This window comes from Micromys minutus (assembly GCF_963924665.1).
Source record: "Micromys minutus genome assembly, chromosome: 16".
In the NCBI taxonomy this organism is placed as follows: Eukaryota; Metazoa; Chordata; class Mammalia; order Rodentia; family Muridae; genus Micromys; species Micromys minutus.
The window spans coordinates 31,893,395-31,913,485 of NC_137985.1; the positions used below are offsets into that span (position 1 = coordinate 31,893,395).

Below are 20,091 nucleotides of genomic sequence, written 5' to 3' on the forward strand. Positions count from 1 at the left end.
GCATGCTCTTCTTATCTTGTAAAATTATCGGCCCATTGGACTACAACCTGAATAAAAGATAAACTAAAAGTTTCATTTTAGGCCAGGCCTAAAGGTGCTGCACACCTTTTATCCAAGCAATAGAAAGGCAGGTAGATCTGTGAATTCAAAGCCAGCCAAGACTAGAAGTGAGAGCCTGTTTCCAAAGACATTGTTTACAACTCCTCCCATCCCTAACTCCACCCTTTAATGGTATATGTAGGGTCCAGAAAGTCCAATTGTGTCAAACTAAAATGACAATGAGCATATATGGGGGAAGGGGACCGACCCTCAAATGTCATATCTGAACATGTGCCAACACTGGGGATGGGTCAAGATGACTTTCTCTTCAAGAGGCACAAAATTTGACAAAAAAAAAAAAAAAAAAAAAAAAAAAAAAAAAAAAAAAGAGTTCCTAGTTTGGGAATAAGCAGAGAACTTGTTCTGATACTGACAAGAAAATAAAGCTGGGCCCTGTGTTGCAGGGGCTGGTGATCTGATATTCCTAACAAGGATCAGAGTCAAGAAAATTGAATTTTCAGCATCTGTGTGTGTCATGAATCAGCAGCTACCATGGACTCACTTTGCTAATCCGAAGCCCTCTGTGATGTTATAGTTAAAGCCTTAGGGAGGAAAGTAAAAGTCAAATTGGCTCTGCACAGAATTAGTTCCCTTATAAAGGGACCCAAGAATTCCCTTCCATCCTGCAGTCATAACAAGACAGCTATCTAAGAACCAGGGGCAGGTTATCACCAGACACCTTCAACTTTGACTTCCTGAACCCCCAAACTCTTAGAGATAAATTTGCTGTCTATAAGCTACCAAGTTTATTGTATTTTGTTACAGCAACCCAACAGACTAAGTGCCTTTATAAGACTTAAGTTCATCTCATGGAGAGCTAAACAAAAATGATATATCCTGATTACAAGAAGATACAAGCACCCGGAACTGCCAAGATATATTTATTATTAAAAATAAAAGCAACAGAGGTTTACCCCAGGGCCCACTGTCAGCTCAGGAACATCCACGATGAAACACCTATCTTCCCTGTTTCTCAGCCGGTGCCTTCTTCCAGAGTGAGCTTTAGTTTAAAACTCATCGTGAGGAGAAGGAAGTGGGCTCCACCCCTTTCCTGTTCAATCTGAAGATTGGATTGGGCTACACTGGGATGGAGACTTGAGGTGCTGCAGGTCAGTGTCAACCAGGGGCTCATGTGTCAGGAACTCTGGCTGGTAAGATGACACAAAGGCTTCATGCTGAAGCTCAGGTAGGTCCAGGGAGCCTGCAAAAACCAATTCTTGAATTGAACCTTTGTCTGGGAATCTCAGGCCTGTTTTACTGGGATGCATACATAGCCACTTAATTGCTTACACTTGTAATTCTGCCCTTGGTTGGTAAAATAAGCAAACAGCTATTTACTTAAAAAAAAAAAAAAAAAAAAAAAAAAGCAAAGCAAAAAACCAAATTGGTGATTTGTCATAGACACAAATCCTGCATGACCCTGATCACTCTCCATTTATGAGAAATACTACAGATACCACAGGTAGGGCCAAAGCCACAACTGACCTTTGACTTCACCAAGTCAAACCCTCCCAGTTTCCACTCAGTCTCATTTAAGCTACAGAAGGAAGCATTCAGTTTCTCAGCATATTCTGTGAGTAACATGGGAGCCTCAGGCTGGCTTCAGCTCTCCCTTACTCCAGTTTGTGGCTGGCTCAGTTATTACCCGGCAATGTGTGAAGAGGATAGAGGCTAAAGATGGTCAGTTGGCAAAACAGAGAGGCAAAGATACCTGGCAGAATGGAATCATCATGGTCATCATCAAACGTCTGTGTCTGGAAGGCTTCAAGGTTCATAGCTGCATCGTTCTCTGGCAGTTCTTGAGAGAGCTGTCCCTTCCTGGGTTTGCATGCATCAAATTTCACCCACTGGTAACTGTGGACCAAAGGGCATCATTCTTGACAGCTGTTTGTAAGTTTATAATTACCCTTTCTATTAAAGGGATCAAGTTTTTATCATTATTTTTTTTAAAATTAGGCCTTCTCTCTAATATACACAAGAAACATCAGCTAAGAAAAACAACCCAAGCAATCCCGAGCAGGCAAGCCTCTGGCAACAGACAACAGTGTTCCACAGTACACAGAGAAAATGGCGTATGTTGAGTAGTCTTAACTTGAGAATTCAAAATATTCCAAAACATTCTTAGCAACTATGAAAAGCCATAGATGTGAATTCTACACCTCATAGGATGGTTATAATTAAATGAAAGTACACTAAAAATACTGTATAAAAACTATGTCCAGAGTATATGTGTAATGGGTTCATCTGAATTTCTTGTAACAATCTTATCTGAAGACCAGGCTGGCCCTGAATTCAGAGATCCACCTGCCTCCGCCTCCTAAGTGGAAATTTAAGGTATGTACCACCGTGCTTGGACTGCCATATAAAGTATTTAGAAACCTATAATCAATAAGCCGTATCTAAAGCACTTCATATCTCAATATATGAGATATCTCATATACCAATTCTGGGTAAGGAACAATCAACCTACATGCAGCACTCCAGGTAACCGGCTCCTGCCCATCTGTCTAGATGGGAAAGTAGGTCAGTAGGTCAGTGCTGCAGCATGCTGGTTAAGAGACAAGCACACCCTAAGAAACTCATATGCCAACAAAGCAGTAACTTGTCCATTTTGGGTGCTTATTAGTTGGCAAGTGGGTGCCTACCAATGAATGAGGTTTGTTCACACTTACTTCACACAGTTTTGAGCTTCTGGACAACTCTGAATCAGGTTGTGGATGGTTGGATGAGAAAACCCAAAGAAGTCAGCACCACATGGAAGTGGGTTAGGCATCAGTTTCCCCCTAGGGAAAAGAGAGCTTTAACTTGAGAGCTTAGGAGATGAAGACAGGCTTAAGACTGGGATGGTGGCATGAACAGACTTCACCATAAGTTTTCCTATTACACCAGGAGCCTAAAGGATATAGGTTTCTATAATGTAGACCTCAGGCACGGAGAGAAAAGGTCTCAGCTGTACCAGTGGTGATCCTTTTAGTGTGTCCTAAGCTGGTGGCCAACTTACGTGGTAGCACTGATGGCCCTGAGCAGCTCTTCATAACACGCATCCGCAGAGGAGCCGACGATGGTATTCTGGGGGTCATCTTCAGGAACAATTTCAAACTGAAGTGACAGAGGAACAATTAGGTCAAGTTGCACGGGAGGAGAAGTAGAGTTACACAATTCTGACAGATAACTATTCCCAGTCTAAGGGCTGAAGCTGCTGCAGGACATGCTAGGAGATGGGCACCAGCATTCCTTATAATGCTATAAAATCCAAATTCAAGGAGACAGAAAACCCCATGGTTTTTGGTTCTCTACATCTCGTTTGACTATTTCTTTAGGTAACACAAGAATACTTAGAAATGGTCTGGGCCAAAGAACACTTTATTAACTTTCAAGTAGCAATGTATTTGTTTATCTTTGCCAATACTGGATATTAATAAACTAAAGTTACTCCATGTGGAGAAAATTCAAGCTGAATTTTTATCACAAACCATATTAATACTTAAGAATAGAATCTTGTTTGGTGACCTAAGATGATGATTATTATTTATCATCTTAATTTTTTTGTCCCCAAGAAGAAATTAAGAATCATCTTGTGAATTTTCATTAAAATTCTGAGACCCTGACTGGATATGTACTGTACTTACAGATGCTGAAAACACAGTACACTGCACCACGCTAAGTTTTCCTATCAGCGTCCCTTCTGTGGAGCACTGCTATGTGCCGAGATGTCAATCACCAGCTCCACCTGTCAGAGCTCCAACATAGATGCGATATCCCACATAGGCAGGTGTCGGTCCTCCTCCTACCCAAGGGTCCTTACCTTGCTTCCAGCTCAGGTTTCTTGATTGGTAGCTTTATCAGAAAGTAAGCCAAGCAAAGTCTGAAACTGCTGTTTTTGCCTGAGGATACTTGTATCTTAGGTGAAGCAACAATATACCAAATCATCTTTCCTGTATGAACTTGCACATTACCTAAGCTTTAGAGCTATATTACGTGTGATAGAAGTACTATGGTTTAAGGAGAACACCTAGAGAATTAAACGCAGATTTGTACCCTGGCTCAAGCACCCAGGAAAGTACAGGTGTGACAGGGCTAGCCAGTTGTTCTGCATCTGTGTGCTGTACAAATCGTAGAGCATCTCAGAATGTCAGAATAAGGAACACAGCTAAAAAGCCGAGGATAAAGGAGGCTCTCAAAGCAGCAAGAGAAACAGAGAGGAAAATACTGATGACAAGACCGTGAGTACCTGAGGCTGTACACCACCGTCCTTGATCTGACAGGTATACAGACACTTCTGGTCTGGGCACTTCATGCTGGCATACACTCGGGTGCTGCAGTAGCCCACGGGATAGATGGCGTTCTCATCATGGAAGCCAGGCCGGTTGGTGATGATCTACAAAAGATTCCCCAATAGAATGAGGGATACTTAAGGCTTCAGAGCCCAGTTTACTATGGTGACCTTTAGAGCCACTTTGGGGCTGACAAAGAGTGACACATCAGAGAAGGTGTTGGCTGTGAGCAGAGAACACTGACCTGGTTTGGTAGGGACTGGAGATTTTCTGGGGTTGGTATGGATCAAGCAGGGGTGTTGCCAGTGGGAACAAGGAAGGCTCACCCACCCTTCCCCATGGTTCTCATTACCCTGGCTGTGTGCTGGCCTCACTCACCTCCCCCAGGCTGTATACCGTCAGACCCCCTAGTCCGATGGGGAACACAGGCTGTCCTGAGGGATCCAGGGCAATGGGCCGAACCAGCTTTCGGGCGCTTCCCTCCACCTTCTTTTTCTTGGATGTTTTCTTCAGAACTGAAAGGAATATCTGGAGTCACCCACTTAGGTCCCTTCTGGTGCCAAGGGGAGGGGAAATTTACACACGAATGGTAAAGGCAGACAACTAATATTGATGTATATAGATGCTCTTTATGATGAGATTTTATACCATAAGCCCAACAGAAGTTGAAAATAAGAGTATGTTAATGCATGTGATATACCTAACTTAAGAAACATCATGGAAACTAAGTACACTGGAGTGTCAAGTGTCTCCACAAATGTGATCTGTCCAGGAGCTGTGGCTTCATTGCCACTAGCTAATATTACTAATTTTACACTGCGTACCACTGTCCTGAGAACAAAACAAAGTCTGATTTTTACTGAATGCACCTTGCTTTTATAACACTGTAAAGGTGAGAAAATCACTAAGTTGAACCACCTGATATAGGTGAGGTACTGTCTGCACTCACAAAATAGCCATGGGGGCCTTTCCCCCAAAGCCCAAGTATCTAACTTGCCTACAAACAGGTTTTAATGTTAAAAACCTTACACCTTTAAGTTCTCTTTAACTGTATGAGCAGGAATTCCTGAGCTAGCAGTGTGTTCAGAAGGGAATGCAGTCCAGAGAGCAGGAGTACAAGACTGGGGCAGAGGCCTCAGCCTGCTTATCCTCATCAGAATCTCTCCAAAGCAGCTCAGTAAGACACTTGCTTCTCTAGGGACTTGAGGGATTGCTATGAAACACAAGTGGCCCCTCGTTACTCAGCCAGAAGCAGGTAGTTCTGCCAGGCCTTTGTCATCAGAGCTGCTGAGGCAACCGCTACACTATCTTCTTAAAATACCTTCCACTTTGCTGTTCTCTTTGCCCTTTTCTTTCTTCTCCTTCTTGGCTTTCTTCACAAATGGTTCCTCCGACCCAGTGCTGGGCCCGGCTCCCTGGCTAGTTCCCACAGAGCTGGTGACACCATAAGCCAGGGGCAGACTGGAGCTGTGGGAAGGAGCGGCAGCCTGTGGTTCCCCTTCGGTTACAGCGTGAATCTGGAGGAGCTTCTTCAGCAAGTATCTGAGGTTGGGAAGGAACGTGAGGACAGGCATGAGCACTGGTGAATACAGACTTACGTAGGAAGTTGCACACTCAAAGGGTAAGGTTCTTATTAGAGGCTGGAGGCAAATGAAGCCCTGCAGGGATTGGCTACCTTTAGGGTGGAAGACCTGAGGTGTCGGAAGGGTAGGGTATCCATATGAATAGAATTAGAGGTGTACAAATACCCACTGTAGTTTGCATAGGGAAGAACAGACTGAATATTTGCAGAATGAGAAACTCTATCCCTTGGTTTTCATAAATGGGAAGTTACTTGGGTGGGAAGTACCCCCCAGGTTCAGAGCTCCTCCATATTGCTTCAAGTAGTCAAGGGGCTTTGCAGTGTGCACAAATCCAGAGGAGGAAAAAAAAATTAGTCACCCTAGTATCAATTCATTCATTACCACCACCAATAATGATGATGATGATTACAACAGCAACAGCAAGATGAAGACGGCTCACCTCCTTTCTTCCTTTGCTTTGAGAAATTTTTCCTCAAGACGAGCAATTTCATCACAAATAGCAGCATTTTCCTTTAAGAAAAGAAAACAAAAAACAACAAAACTCTGATCAGATAAAATGAATCAAAAAATAGAGGCTCCTTTCTGGTGACAAGATGTGTATCTCAAACCAAAAGAACCCTCTGTGCTGCAGTGTAAAAAGGAGTGCCATTCCGTTCTGCACACACGGTTAACATATCTGTACAGGGCTGGCTCTGTGCCACTGGCTCAGCAGGGAGAGGCGCCTGCTATGCAAGCGTGACAACTTGAATTTGAGCCCCAGAACCCGTAGTGGAAGGAGAAAAGTGAATGACTGTTATCCGAAAACTTCTACATGTGCTGGGTGGCACACATAAGACACCTTTGGATGAACAGGGGCCCTCTTAATGCTTATGACAGAACAATATGGTACAGCAGGACTTGTATACTTTGGGCAAATCAACGAGTGTGGTCGCTCCAATTAGCGTCGCCTTTGGCAGAGAAAGGATATACTACTTGAACTTAATTCATACCACTACAAAACTCATTTTTTGTTCTCCACTACAGAATTCTAAGGACTATCCACGTCCACAGTCCTGACCCTGCAAAGACAACCTAACTTAGAATATTTTACAGAACAATTCCTTACAGGGAAAAAAACTTTCTGTGTGTAAAATTCTTAATCATTTATTAGTATATACCCAAGTATTATCATTCTTTATTGGTGACTCAGTTTATCTTGAAACCAATTCTGAAGGAAATGCCTACTTGGGTGTTTCACAGGTGGAACCTCAAATCTGCGTTCAAAATATCCTTTGGTTTCTTAAGATCTTCGTGTACTTAAGGAAACCAAAATCCTTAAATGTCAAATTTTAAGCACCAGGTAGCTCTGACATGAGGTAGCAATAGAAAACAGTAAATAAGGTGTTGACTACTTGATCTACTCATATTTTCCTCAACACATATACAAATGTTAAAGGTTTTAGGAACAACAAATTTAAAGTCCAAACTTTTCCTGATACATCTACAAAGACCTAATATGTTTAACTGAAATCAGGTCGAAATAAGCTTAAACTACTGACTCAGATGTAAGAGTATTTGGGCCATATATCTACTCGTCTAGTTATTAGGCTATATCATATTTATTAAACCCTAATATTTCTTGGCTGGTAAAGACGTGTATTCACTAAATCCCAAATCCCTACAATTAAAGCAGGGAGTGGCTATATATCTTGGTAGCAGGAAGTAGCCTGCTTACTCAGGGAGTTCCATTTCCAGTTTCGGGCGGGAGAGCAGGCAGAAACACCTAGAAGCCTCTCAGAGGGAGCTACGACCGACCAGGACAATTCTGAAAGACTCAGGTGCCTGTTTACGAAAGCGTCAGCCATGGCGTTAGGGTTGGGTGTGGTTAGGAAATAGGCTGTAGAGGAAATAAACTGGAATCAGGGAATCCAAGTTGGAGTTAGGGCAAATCATCGGTCTGGGCTTCACTTCGGGTGCTCGCCTTAAAAGACACTGACTAAGCAAAAAGGTAATGACTTAAAAAGTTTGCTGGCGGAGCACTTTTTAGTCCTCATTTACAGAGGAGTAGACAGGACTAGAGGAATAACTTATGCAAGGATCTGGGATTAATATCCCAGGCGAGGTGACTAACGCTGGACTGGCACTCTTTCTTGGAGAGCTGAAGTGGGGAAGAACAGTCCCAAGGGAGGGTGCGGCCAAACCCAGACTCACAAACACCGTGGCCTTAGCTGCTCTGCGCAGCCGCAGGTACTTCAGGCGGTACTTCTCGTTCTGGTTCTTCCTCTGGAGCCTTTTCACCCTGGCCTTGCCGGACAGCGGGGTGCGCGGCTCGGAGACCGGGGCGCTCAGCACGCTCATGACTGCGGGCCGCGGAGGGGACGGAACGGAGGCAGAAACAGATGGCGATCCTCGGCACTTCCCTGTCGACTTCCCAAGGAAGACCCACCGGAAGTTGCGCAAAAGCAAAGCCACGTGTGACTTCCGGCTTTGGAAGTTTCGGTGGTTCGGACCTTGAGGTGGGCTGGGAGGACGGGTGTGGCTCTGGGCTGCAAGCAGCTGGAGCCGGAAAGAACCGGTCCTACCCGGCTGTTAGCCCCAGAAATAGCGGAAGAGCAATCAAGTCCTTATCCAGGCTGGTGCCCTCCGGGGAGTGCGCGTCCACCGCTGCTTTCCTCCGCCCTTCCCGGGTTTTCTGCAGACTCAGATACAATACTTTTGGGAAGGCAGTTTCCTGAATGTGCTGATAAAGTGTTTCTCAGGCTGTGAACTTCAGGGTCTATAGAAAAACAAGACCTTAATTGCCTCAAAGCCTGGCATCTAGTTAGCAAACAGTTTTAATAAATTGGTAGCTCAAGGTCGGCGTTCAGTGGTTTCGACATCAAAAGTGTTTCAAATACACGTTCCTCCTCCTTTTTTTTTTTTTTTTTGTTTTGTTTTTTATTTTTATTTTATTTTAGTTTGGTTTTTCGAGGCAGGATTTTTCTGTGTATTCCGGGCTCTCCTGGAACTTGCTCCATAGTCCTGGCTTACTTCTAACTCAAAGAGGTTCTCCTGCCTCTGCCTCCCCGAGTGTGGGATCAAAGACGCGTGCTACCATTCCTTGGCAATACCCCCTATTTTTAATAGTTTAATCTTTATAACTAAGGTCATCTGGAGGACGGACAAATCTTTAAGGTACAAGATGGCCCTAGATTAGACAGCAGGCTTAGATTTTTTCAATAGGGTCACAGTCCAACTGACCACACCTTTTGTTCACATTTTGTTGTTGTTTGTTTTCTCACTTTCAAAACAAGGTCAGTAATGAGATGGGTGGGATTTCCAAACTAGTGTACCCATACAAAAGAAAATTATTGTTAAGTTCTCAAAATCTAGACGTTTACGGTAGTCCGTGAAAGTTAAAAAGGATGCTGCATACTTAACCCGGTCACTGAGTTACTAGAGCAAAATCTAATACCAATAAAGACAATTTAGAATTCAGTAAGTGACCCAGGTATTTAATCTCTGAAAAGTGGAAAAAACGGTTACAGTCTTGACAAAATACAGCTCAGAGAAAAAAAACCTGTAGATGCTCTTCTATGATGGGCCATGTATCAAGCTGATGTTTCTGAACTTGGCTGGGTCTTAATGATGCAACTCCAGGGTACCATTTGCCTTCACTAATGTACCTAAGGCAGTCCTGTAGACTTATTTAGTTTCAGAAGCCGTCAGAATTGGGACGCTGTCTTTGAAAATATGTACTGGAACCTTATCTTAGAATCTGGAAGCATTCATAGTAATCGAAATTGACTTTATTTATTTATTTTTAAAAAACATTACTTTTAACTGCCTGATTTACTGTCTAGCTGTGTTTTGCTCTCGTGGACTTTGCAATCTCTCTGACTTTATCTATATTATTCATCTTTTTAATGTGTCATGTCTATGAGGAGGAAAGGCCCAGCCTCTGCAAGCTGTGTTGGCCAAAAGACTTCAGTGGACTATTCACAAACATGTTTATTATTTCTTCTTCATTTGAGACTTTTTCTTTTACAATTAAGGCACTTTTCTTGCAAATTCTACAAAGAAGGTATTGTTTATTTGTTGGCTTTGAAAAACTGGGTTCTTATGAGGCACCAAATTCTGTGTAGGAGATGACCCCGAACTCCTGATCCTTCTGTTTCTTCCTCCCAAATGTTGGGACTAAAGTCATAGACAACCATGTCCAGCTTGGGAATTTTTTTTTTTTTAAGATTTATTTATTATATATAACACTGTAGCTGTCTTCAGACACACAAGAAGAGGGCATCAGATCTCATTACAGATGGTTATGAGCCACCATGTGGTTGCTGGAATTTGAACTCAGGATCTCTGGAAGAGCAGTCAGTGCTCTTAACGACTGAGCCATCTCTCCAGCCTGGATACTTTTTTTTTTTAAGTAGTCTATGGTTTAACTCAGTGGTAGAACATGCATCTAGTAGGTGCAAAGCCCTGGGTTTGATTTCTAGCACTCCAAAATGAATGGATGGATGGATGGATGGATGGATGGATGGATGAGTGAATGAATAACAGAGATCCCAAGTTCAGTTCCCAGAAACCACATCCTGTGTGGCTCACAACTGTCGGTAATTTTAGTTCTAGGGGACCTGACGTGGGCATTTGCAATCACCAGTGTATACTTGTCCATATAGACACATAACAAAGGTCTGAAAAGCCAAAACCAAAAGAAACCCATTATTCTGAATTTGAGCCTGTTTGTGTTAAACTTTTTATTTCCATCATCAGACCAAACAACGAGAACGCCTCTCCCCACCCCCCAACACCAAGACACCCATAATGCTGCCTCTTAGATGCTCTACTGCTAATATTTTAGTATATGTTTTGATATTTTTTGCAGAAGTTAGACAATACTGACGAATACAGTGTTTCTTTTTGTTATCATCTTTGTAAGTTTTGACTTCTTCATAAGACTTGCTTTTATTTTATTTTACTTTTTTGTCGTGTGTGTGTGTGTGTGTGTGTGTGTGTGTGTGTGTGTATGTGTGTGCACCTGAGTGTGGGGGTGAAGGCACCCATGTAGGTGCAGATGGAGCGTTTCCAAACGCTGCTTTTCCAACTAATTTTTTGAGATTTTATTTTTTTCCTCTCTGAGTTTGTACCCATTTGTTCAGACTGGCTGGCTTGCTATTGAGTCCCAGGAACCTGCCTGCCTTTGCTCCCCAGTGCTGGGGTTATAAATGTGTATTGCCACACCTCTCTTTTTAGGTGAGTTGTGTGGCTCTAAAGTCAGTGTCCAATACTTGTGCCTTAAGTTCCGTACCCCGTTAGCTACCACCTTAGTCCTGTAAGGAGAATTTAACTGTTTTTTAACTGTTTCCATTATGACTATATTAGCTTTTACACAATTATTTCTATGTCTTTTAACTTTTTTGGTCAGTTCATGTAACACACATCTTTGTGGTCAAGTCTTTTGATATTGACTGTGGAAACGAGTGGGTGTGTCCATAGTGTGTGATGTGCTCCTGGTCAACTTGTTGTTTTACTAATTTATGAAGATTCGTGTCTAAGACACAACTGTTAGAAAACTTAATTCAGGAAGGAAAACAATACATTGGCAATAATATGTAATATAAAAATTTGTTTCTGTGGTGGGTTTTGCTTGGTATGGCAACAGCCATCTAGGGAAAGAGGGAGAAAAATAGGAAGAATTTGGGAAGGAAACAACTAATGAAGGTCAGTAGGTCATTGGGCTTGCTGTCAAGCCTCTTAACCTACTGACCTTCATTAGTTGGCTGTCAGTGAATGTACAGTATTCCTTGGATTATTAAGAACATACCTAGACTCATTAAGAGTTTAGAAGATGTTCATAGTCCATGATCTGAGCCCTCATGGAACAGAATCCTCAGTTAATGTCATAAAAAGAATATCTGACTCTTAAGGATTCTACTCATGACATTTGCCTCTGTCCTTACATCCCATGGGCAGGGTACAAGTTAAAGGCACCCTTGTTTCTTGTTTCATTAGCAGGCCACGGAGTATGTGGCAAGGCTGAAAATGTCCACAAAGCGAGAGGGAGGCAGGCCAAATCAAATTGCTTGACCTGCCCAGTGTGGGGAGGCAAACGTGACTTGTAGAGTGGCAGGTCTTTTGAGAATTTCCTTCCGTAAATGGCTGTTAGAATCTCCCTGTGTTCAACAGCTGTGCTTCATTCCAACTTGTTCATTTAGCATTACTGTCCTTAGAATGCTCTAGACCGAATTTTGCAGCTCTTTGACTCTTCACTTTCAGACTTCACATTGAATTTTCATGCATTGATTTTTATCTTCTTATAAATACAGGATATTTCAGCTGAATCTAATCTAAACAATTTTATTTGGACATCATTTTTTTTTTTTTCACTTTTACTCTGCATAGCTTGTGAAGAAGGACAGTTTCTATAAAATTTATCTCTCTATGCTTCTTTTTTGTTTTGACTACGGTTGTTCATCATACGCATGCTGGGTCAGATGTTTAGGTTTTGAGGGTTCTAAGCCTGCCAATAAGGTCATAAAATCGACTACTGTGTCGATGTTGTGTTTCTGGGTGGTTGTATCCTTCAGTACACACAAGACACTCAGCCAGCTAAAAGAGATGAGTTCAGAGATATTAGCTCGGAGGAAAAGAAGGATCACATTGAGGTCATTGATGGGGCATCCTAGCATCTTTCTACTGAGGAGATCAAAAGCTGGGAGCATTTCATAGATGGAGAGGAGTCGTTTGTCCCACCGACATAGCCGTGTGAGGTTGTATATTATCACCGGGACCAGTACGGTGTATATTGCTGCGCTGGAGACACTCACAATCTGGAATACAGACAGGGAGGTCAGCCTGCACGTGATCAGCTCTGGCACATGGGTCTCATCATGGAGTAGCCCTGTCTTGATGGAGCAGCTGAATTCTTCCTGAAAGAAGACATTCAGATGGAAGTGGCCAAGGTACAGGTAAGTGGCTGAGGTGAAGAGGAGTAAGAGGGCGTTCCTCAGGAGGTAGGTGGCCACTAGCCAATGGGAGCGCTGCTTGCATGCCAGGTACCGCTCTAGCAAGGGGAATTCAAAGTATCGTTCTTTCCGAGCCCTGGGCAGGGGAAGAAAGAAGGCATTGTTAGAAAGGGCCATGTAGAACCACACTCCAAAAGTCACGGGAAAGATCAGCAAGTCTGTGTATCTGATACATTAATTTTTTAACCTTTATTTTGATTTTGTATATATGGATGGTTAATATGTATGTATGTCTGTGTACTACGTGTATACAATGCCCACAGAAGCCACAAGAAGACACTGGAGTCCCTGGGACTGGAATTATAGATGTTGTAGGCAGCCATTTGAGTACTAAGAATCTCATCCAGTCCTTTTCAGGAGCAGCCAATGCTTTTAACTGCTGGTCCAGCTCTCTAGCTCCAAACATAATATTCTTAATATTGGAGAAAAATCTGTATTCTCTCCATAATCACAGCCATATTTCTTCAGCCAGAGGAGGTGTGAGTACCCCTCAGTTCTCCAAACATTGGATGTAGTGTCTTAAGCCCATGGATGATCAATAGATTATGAGGGAATCACAATCCCAGTGAGTTTCTGCTCAGCAAGGTTAAATGAAATTCAAAGCTGAAGTAGGACTTGCAAAGCAAAAAGTTTATAATTGGTAATGTAAACAATGGAGTTCTGTGTTCTGAGTGTGATTTTGATGCCAGTTCATTCATTTTGTACAGATTAATATGTTAACAACTCAATGTTGAGAGTCATGCTGGCAAGGTACAGGTAAGCCTGTCTCTGCTTTGAGGAGAAGGGCCGATAAGATATACCATATTCAATAAAGTTTAATACTTATTGCTAAGTGCACCTCAGCCATAGTAGTTGTGAATATTAGGAGATGGAGAAACAGTGTAAGTTAGAGGGTTCAGAAACCGTGATGGAGAATACTGACTTAAATTTGGGCTCCAAAATGGCAGAGAGGAACTTTTTAAAGGGGACACAGCATGCACAGATGACCACAGATTTTAGCTCAGCTCACCTCTTACTGGTGCCTGTCCGTCATGTTGTACCCGTTTAAAACTGCACCATCCTTATCTCTTAGCTTTACAACTCCCCTCCCCTGTTACTTTTGCTTCCTTCCTCCTGCTTCTCATCTACTAAAACATGTTAGTGATTTTTTTTTGTTTGTTTTCCTTCAATAGGATCTGGTAGGTATAGCCTTGTTGCCTTTGTCTCCTGTCCTGAACACACACACACACACACACACACACACACAAACACAGTCCCTCCCTCCCCCCCCCTCTCGTGTGTGTGTGTGTGTGTGTGTGTGTGTGTGTGTGTGTGTGTGTGTGATCACAGTGGCTGGTACTTAGATAGATGAATGACTAATTTCATCAATGATTTGCTCAGGGATAAGGGGAGACTACTTAGGCAATGAAGAAGTTTTTTGTTGTACAGACTACATTAATTATCCCATATCTCAAATATCTGGGGCCTGTGAGTGTTTCAGATATGGGATTTATTTATTTAGGAATAATTGAAGGACTTTAACAATGATATTTTTTTAAAAAACTGATTTTGGAGCACTGGGCAATTTAGAGATTAGGAACATTCAAAGTGGAATTAGAAATTTGAAAAGCTGATGTTGTTGGGGCCTTGAAGAGATATTTGAGAATTTCAACTTTTTTTTTCCTAAGCATGAGTGGAGTTAACTTAGGTTTCTGAGCATACAAAGCATGTAATATTTTAGAGTTATTGCCCTCTGTGTTCATCTGTCAACTAGAGACAGATTCTCTTCTTTCTTCAACAATGAGGAAGTTCATCACCTCCCTCCAAGAATGCAGGGATGAACTGAGTATTTTACTCTCTTGTGAAGGATGGGATAGAGAAGATTATGCATGGGTGTCAGTTTAATGCTCCATAAAGTCCTGTAGAAGAAGCTAGACGGGGCAACTCACTTCTCTAGCTCATCCCAGAAGACATGGGGGTCAGAGCTCTTCTGCCGGATCTTCAACATGTGCTGCACCAGGCGGATGGAACGGTTGTATGACTTGTCCAGCTCACTGATGATGAACAGCAGGTCTGAGCTGAGGGCTGGCACAGCTGCATATTGCCAGAGCAGCACCGGCAGATACATGGCCACAGCCAGGGCCAGTAGAGAGTAGGGGAGAGCCTGCAAGAAAGAGAAGGCTTAGGAGGGAGCGGGAGGTGCTGGGGCTTTAATGACAGCTAAGCAGGGGGCGGGGGGGGGGGGCTTGACTGCTCTCCTGGTCTCACTTTAGAAGGAAGAGAATGTATATTGTTGACCACCCAAAGCTCTCTGTTCATATGGATTAATACAGTGAAACTGGTAGGGAAGGGACATTATATCTCTAAGTTACCCAGATCCATAGTCCATAGATTTTCCGACCTATGGTCTGTCTGGGGTTCCAAGGAGAAGAGAAAGAATGAAAGCAAAAGAGGGATAGAAGGTAAGAAGTGTCTGTGGGGGAAATCTCTGCCTTCACTGCCCCAACACTGCAGACTGAGTGTCTAGCCCGAGATTATGATCAGTAGTGGCCCTGACATCCTAGGGGAGAGAGAACTTTGTTTCTCTGTATATCCTGTACTATGCTGGTCTTCTGTAGTCTCTGGATCCCCAGAGATGTCAAATGACAGTACCAGATACTCTTGGAATTCCTTGGGAGTCATTTCAGGTGTGAAGACAATGGAGTGGAACTTTAGGAATGTGTAGCTCTTCTATTCTGGTGTTTCTAAAGACTCCCCACCACTCCTTTATGTGAAGATAGGCATGCTAGCACGGAGAATACACAGGAAGATGTGTCTGTGAGCCACACACAAGAGATAGAAGAGCTAGCTCTTGCAGCCCTCAGAGGAGCCAGCCTGCTGACACCTTAGATTTCTGCTGTTTAGACCACCATTTGTTACAGTGGCCCCGGCAGAGTGTCTAGGACTTTTCTCTAAGTTTCCTCATTATATACTTAGGCTTCCAACAGAGGGAGGCCCCTCTTTATATTCATAGTACAGTCTCTACTTGTGAAGAATTTTCAAATCTGCATTTGTTGCTAGGCAGTTACTATGCATTATTTCATTTGGTTTTCACAAGGATGCTATTGGTGGGCTGCCATCATCTATTTTTACAGTGAAGGAAGCTGCGGCAGGGCCAGGTCAAGTGTCTGTACAGCATCACACACTCAGCAGGTAGAAGAGTCAAGATCTGGAACCAGGATAGGAGGCTTAGATGCTCATTGTTGTAATGACTCATCAACCTACAGCTCCTTTCAAACTGCTTTGTCTTTGTAGTGTCAAGTTTAGAGGAAATGACGGAGGGTACATCTGGGTTGTATGTGTGTGTGTGTGTGTGTGTGTGTGTGTCTGTATGTCTGTCTCTGTTTTTTGGACTGCACAAAAAGACTGGAATAGGGCCTCATGTAAACTTATAAGCATTTTACTTATTCAGAAATAACATCCTGGAAAATAAGCCCTTCACTCCCCGTGTTCCTGGGAGTGAGAAGGCGCCAGAGACTCTGGGTTCAGAGAACATCCTGGTGACACTGATAGTCAGGTCTTTTGACCTTTTTAAAACATGAATCAACTCCAAAATCTGTGGACTTGTCACTATCTTGGCCTGGTGACCTGCCAGTGACAGAGGCTTCATGCACTTTCTCCTTCAAGTCTCTGGTTTTGCTCTCTAGGATGACAAGAAAGAACAAAGGCACAATTTAAGGACAAAGTGAACAGGCGAAGAGGAGACGAGAGCAACAGTTGGTTGAAAGCTGGGCATCATCTGCCTGACACAAGGCACTGGTGTGGGGAAAATGTAGAGGTCCAGGGAGGAACAAACAAACTCTTTGCAGCTCAGAACCAGAAAGACTCACGAACTAGGTATGTGGGTGAAACCAAAAAGCAAGAGTATGGATGGGTCTGAAACAGACCACCGAGCAGTCCACATGACAAGCTGACCCGCAGACTTTCTGTAATGTCTAGCAGTCAATGAGCCATCCTTTCCTGTTCCTGATGCCAGGCTTGAAGGTTTGTCTCTGGAGAAACTAAACCATACTGAACTCCATGCTCACATCTACAGACAGGAGAACTAGCCTGGGGGTTGAGGGATGAAGCCAGGCGACCGAGTACTTAATGATGGGATAACACAGTACTGAGCTAGGATTAGATACTGATACCCGAGTTTCTTTACACTGAAGTACCCTGGAGGGATCCCTTTCACCGAATCTGCTTGTCAACAAGCCTCACCTACAGGCACGAAACTTCCGATCAGAAGAAAGTGGACACCTTCCACTACAGACTAACGTGTACACCAGAGACCAGCAGGCATTTGAAGGTTCCCTGGAATATGAAAATCAGCTGCTAAAGGGAATGGACAAGGGCGGAGTGGAAGCCGTCCTGCAAGGGCCACTGTCTGCCTTACCTTGTGAGGCCAGAGAGATTTCACCTTGTACTGGCCAGCCTCGTCCTGCTTATGGTGAGCCAGGGAGTCCCAGCACGAGCTGTCCACATATGCAGCCTGCCTGACACTGAAGTTACTGGGAGAGAAGCAGCTGATCGGAGACCCTGCAAAAGGAACAGAGCTTTGAGGCAACCTTAGACGCAGCAGAGGGATGGAAATCAGTCATTCAAGAGTTTGCTGGGTGAGGGGACATCCTTATAACTCCGTAGCTTTCTGCAGAGGGCAGGCCTTACGTTCTTCCTAAGCTTCAGCTTTCTGGGCCCTGTTCTGCTGTGTCACTGGAAAGCAGGTCATGATGGAGGAGGACGCGCAGTTTGGTCCATGTTACCCATGCTCTGACTTGGCCTTTTAGGTCTGATGGGCCATTTCTCTCAAGGTTCCTTAAGACTCCCAAGGTACAGGAAGCTACCAGAGCCTTGAACTAAGCATTTTGCCACCAAAAGGCTTGGTAGTGACATATTCACTTGAGAGAGATGACAACCTCTACAAGTGTTTTTGAAATGATTATATGTGTTGGTCATGCCTGTGCATGTGTCCTGGCATGCTCACGGAGGTCAGAAGGTGACCTGGTGGGAACTGCTTCTCTCTCTGCCAATTCTGTAGTTCCGACTTCAAGCTTGTCATCTTTCTGCCTCAGGTTCCAGGCTGCTAGCATTCCAGATGTGCGCATCATCCCCAGATTGGAAGATGGCACCTTTACTTTGTACAACGCAGAGGACTAGCGACTGAATTTCTGCACGGGAAGCCCAATGGGCTTGGATGAGAGGTTCCAGCTTTCCTGTTTCTTATCAGACAGAGGCTGAGCTGGGAACCAGTCCTGTTGCTACTTTTGATGTGAAGCATCAACGAGAGAGGTGGAACACTTTATTAGGAGCTGCTTTACGCTAATGGGCACAGACAGGAAAGAAAACTAGGGGCCCAGCGACTGCCTTAGAGGGAACAGGCTTTCTGAGTTAACCCAGAGCATACAGCATTGCAAAAGTGCACATGTCTGCTTATGTGTAAGCTAACAGGGAAAAAGCAGGGGTTTGTTCAGCACCTCTGAGCAAGGTTGCATGAATTCTGCAAGCGGTGGGAAGAGAGTAGTCTTATCATTATTTTGACCTAAAATATATGACTACTAAAGAGACAACTAATTGTTATTTTAAACATATATTGCATGTTGAGCATATTCTCTCCTTCATCCTCCCTGGCCTCCTCTTGCTCCATCTGCTCCCCTTCTGCAATTACTTCTCTTTCGGTTATTCTTCATTTTAATGAGTAAGTAAACTAATGCACTTTCCATCCCTATTGCAGCTTTCATCCCTCCCTCTCCTCCTCCCAGTCTCACTCTTAAGCACACCTCCCCCACTAGTGCCCTTCTCTCCTTCTCTGATAAGAGGAAGATTCCCCTGGGTACCAACCCACCCTGACACATCAAGTCCAGTAGGACTAAGCAATCCTTTCTCACTGAGGCCAGACAAGGAAACCCAGATAGAGGAAGGGGATCCAAAGGCAGGCAGCAGCATCTGAGACAGCACCCCCTCCAATTGTTAGAGGCCCCAAGTAAAGGCCAAGCTGCACATGTGTTGCAAATGTGTAGGGAGGTTAGGCCCAACTCTTGGATGCTCTTTGGTTGGTAGTTTAGTCCTTAGTGAGTCCCCACTGCCCCAGGCTACTAGACTCTATGTCGCCTCACTCTTCCATAAGACCCCTTGAGTCCTGCCTAATGTTTGGCTGTGGGTCTCTGTATCTATTTCCGGCAGCTGCTGGATGAAGCCTCTCAGAAGAAAAAAAAAATTTTTTTAATTGTAAAATTTCCAAGTTGCAACTGTTTGGTGCTTCTGCTTGTTGGTGCCCCATTCTTACGTACCACCTGCCCCTTTGGAAATCAGTCCAGCCCAAAGCCAGGAGATCTTAAGACGGGAGCTAGCTCACTTTATAGTTTTTATAGGGCAAAACAAAGTCGGGTCTCTTACCATCTGTCAGTAGCTTACCTGAGGAGAACTCCTGGGCAAAAGCCAGAGACATCAGCATCAAGGGAAAGCCCACAGTGACGAACTTGACCATCTTATCCAGGGGCAGTTCCAGGCGCAGCCCTTTGAGCCGAGAGCCCCTGCGGTCAGGCAGCAGGGCATCAGAGAGCATGTACTCTGCAGCTGTGTGTGCAAGTGACATGATGCTGCCGAGAAAGGGAGCTTGGGGGATACAGAGGCAACTGCTACCCTTAGCAATCCAGGTACAGTGGGGTGATGTGACAGCTTCAGGCAGCTAGTATCCAGAGGACAGTGTCGAGGCACCAGCCTCTCATATCTGTGCTATGACCAGGCCACGGTTCTCCACGTAACTGCCCAGGCTCTGAGCCAGATCCCTTGGCAATCAGAGGAAAGCATAGTGGGTCCTCACTGGAGGAGGGTCAGGCTTTACATGTGGCTGGTGCCAGGCTGCTCGACTAGGTTGTCTTCCAACAGACGAAGCACTGTGGCTTTATGCTGTCCTCTGATTAATACAGTATTTTCAGCAGTGGTGGAGAGAAGGAGAGCCGTGGGCTCAGCCCCCTCATGTAATTGGTGTGGAATTTGGGTGGAGATTGCTCAAATGTGTTGAAGGCTTTCATTTTGTGGTTTGGGGTGGGAACAAAGCCCCTAGCATTCATTGAGGATGGTTACCTCTACAGAGCAAGCTTTGTCCCAGTGATGTGTTTGCTTCTTCCCTGAAACTGCCCTGTATTT

At 44.0% G+C, this 20,091-nt stretch overlaps 2 protein-coding genes across 2 annotated transcripts; both read right to left on the minus strand.

Annotated features, from left to right (window-relative positions):
* Positions 1-967: 967 nt before the first annotated feature.
* On the minus strand, positions 968-8,391 carry TBRG1 (transforming growth factor beta regulator 1). The gene is made up of 9 exons (XM_080930208.1): positions 8,147-8,391; positions 6,396-6,466; positions 5,695-5,915; positions 4,752-4,888; positions 4,331-4,477; positions 3,101-3,198; positions 2,772-2,882; positions 1,811-1,953; positions 968-1,300 (listed from the first exon to the last, which is right to left on the minus strand). Exons 1-9 carry the CDS (start codon positions 8,291-8,293, stop codon positions 1,155-1,157), a joined length of 1,221 nt encoding a protein of 406 aa, XP_080786334.1. The 5' UTR covers positions 8,294-8,391; the 3' UTR covers positions 968-1,154.
* A 3,990-nt stretch (positions 8,392-12,381) lies between these two features.
* On the minus strand, positions 12,382-19,537 carry PANX3 (pannexin 3; the record flags this gene model as incomplete). The annotated part of the gene is made up of 4 exons (XM_080929715.1): positions 12,382-13,021; positions 14,874-15,088; positions 17,342-17,484; positions 19,357-19,537. 4 exons carry the CDS (start codon positions 19,535-19,537, stop codon positions 12,382-12,384), a joined length of 1,179 nt encoding a protein of 392 aa, XP_080785841.1.
* Between the last annotated feature and the right edge of the window lie 554 nt (positions 19,538-20,091).

Coding starts and splice junctions, on each gene's coding strand:
- TBRG1 (XM_080930208.1), bottom strand. CDS start 8,293: ATGAGCGTGCTGAGCGCCCCGGTCTCCGAGCCGCGCACCCCGCTGTCC. Junction 2,883..3,100: donor AGGGCCATCAGTGCTACCAC/GTAAGTTGGCCA, acceptor TCTTTTCCCTAG/GGGGAAACTGATGCCTAACC. Junction 1,954..2,771: donor GAAGCTCAAAACTGTGTGAA/GTAAGTGTGAAC, acceptor TTTGGTCCACAG/TTACCAGTGGGTGAAATTTG.